The sequence below is a fragment of the Geospiza fortis genome, unplaced genomic scaffold (genome assembly GCF_000277835.1).
Source record: "Geospiza fortis unplaced genomic scaffold, GeoFor_1.0 scaffold66, whole genome shotgun sequence".
Taxonomy (NCBI): Eukaryota; Metazoa; Chordata; class Aves; order Passeriformes; family Thraupidae; genus Geospiza; species Geospiza fortis.
In genome coordinates, this window is record NW_005054312.1 from 7,533,978 (window position 1) to 7,535,523 (window position 1,546).

Here is a 1,546-nt window from a genome sequence, read left to right on the forward strand (position 1 = left end):
CGGGGTGGGGGAGAGCGAGAGCCGAGGAGCGGAGCTGCCAGATCCTCGCCCAGCGGAGCCCCCAGGATTACAAGGAATTGCGTGCTCCTTCCCAGACGTGAGCGAGGGTTATACCAAAGAACCAACCTCCTTCGCGCCCTGCTGTCCAAATTAATCCCTTGGACCCTTGAGAAGACAGGGTTTTTTTCGGAACCATGGCATCGTCAGAAGGGTGAGGGGGACCATCTCTTGGGTGGGAGGAACGGGAGGATGGGGGAGATGCCCGGCATTGTTCTTTTGGTAACAGTTTCCTGTCATCTGCTTCATTGTTAATCCTTGCCCCTCGCCATTCCCTAACACAATAATTAGGGAGCGAGAGGAAACGAGAAGCAGACGATCCACATATAGAAGAGAGCGAGGGAAAAAATTTCAAATATGACCAACTGAAAAGGTCTTGGGTTTCCTTCCCATCACTTCTTTATTTAACCCCTGGAGGGCAGATCAAGCTTAAACCACCTGCCTGTGAAGGAGAGTACAAGTGAATGGTTCACTCAGAAGGGAGGGGGAAGCTTCTTCCTAAAGATAACAGTAATGTTAATAATAATAGTAATAATAATTATAATTTCAAAAATAATCGAAAACCTGTCCCCCCAGCCATCCCTTCAAAAGGCAACAAACAAATCCAACTTCTTGAGGAGTTGTGCAATTTTGCAGTTCTGTGCCAAATGCGTTAAAGTTCTAGCAAGAAAAATGCTGGGAAGGGCAAAGGGTTCTACAAGAGGCTTTAAAGAAAAGCAAACACAGTTCAGCTCTGATAGTGTCTCCTGGAAGGAAACTGTTGTCCCTACCCATGCCCGGATTGCCGGAGTTGCCCACTTCATCGCTCTCTGATGAGCCAGGGGGCTTGTTCCGTTTACAGACTTGCTGGTTGTAGGAAAAAAAAGATTTCATTGATCTCTGCTCGCCCTCTTATAACACTACCTAGCATTAGACTGCGTTTAGTGTGAGCCTCCCCTTTATCCCTGGATGTTGTCATGTTGTATCAGCATGATCTGCTCAAGATAGGACTCTCTAAGGACAGAGTGCAAAAGGAAGCTCTGTTTATATTGCCTTTGTGTCTCTCAGGCTAAAAGACTTGCTGAGCTGATTTAAATAACCCAACACATGTCTGGGAGGGTGTGCACACAAGCGTCCCATTACCTGGTCAGAAGAAGAAGCTGGCTGTCTCTGCAGCGGCCCCCAAGCAGTTGGCTTGGGAGGAATGGAAGCTTAGAAAGTGTTGATTTGGGTTGCTTTGGGAAAAGGACAATCCCCCAGTCTAACAGAGGACAAATATGTGAGGCTCTTTGGCTTTTCACAGGACTGTGAGAGAAATCATTAATTTATCATTTGCTATTGCCTTACCTTTGCAGGGAATTTCTGCACTGAATTTGTATGTTTTTGTTTTGGTGGCAGTGTAGCAGTTTAATCTGCCCTATGTAGCATTTCCTCTATTTAACTAGATGCTCTCAACAAATGATCAGAGCCATGAAGAAGAAGCTCAGAGGTGGAAGGACCACCCTAGGGT

General features: G+C 46.5%; 1 protein-coding gene across 1 annotated transcript in view; it reads left to right on the forward strand.

The window, feature by feature from the left end:
• Positions 1-6: 6 nt before the first annotated feature.
• SLC1A2 (solute carrier family 1 member 2) overlaps positions 7-1,546 on the forward strand; it is an 85,825-nt gene continuing 84,285 nt past the window's right edge. The window contains exon 1 of the mRNA XM_005419487.3: positions 7-211. Coding sequence (XP_005419544.2) covers positions 195-211 — 17 coding nt within the window. The 5' untranslated portion in view covers positions 7-194. The remainder of the gene's footprint in view (positions 212-1,546) is intronic.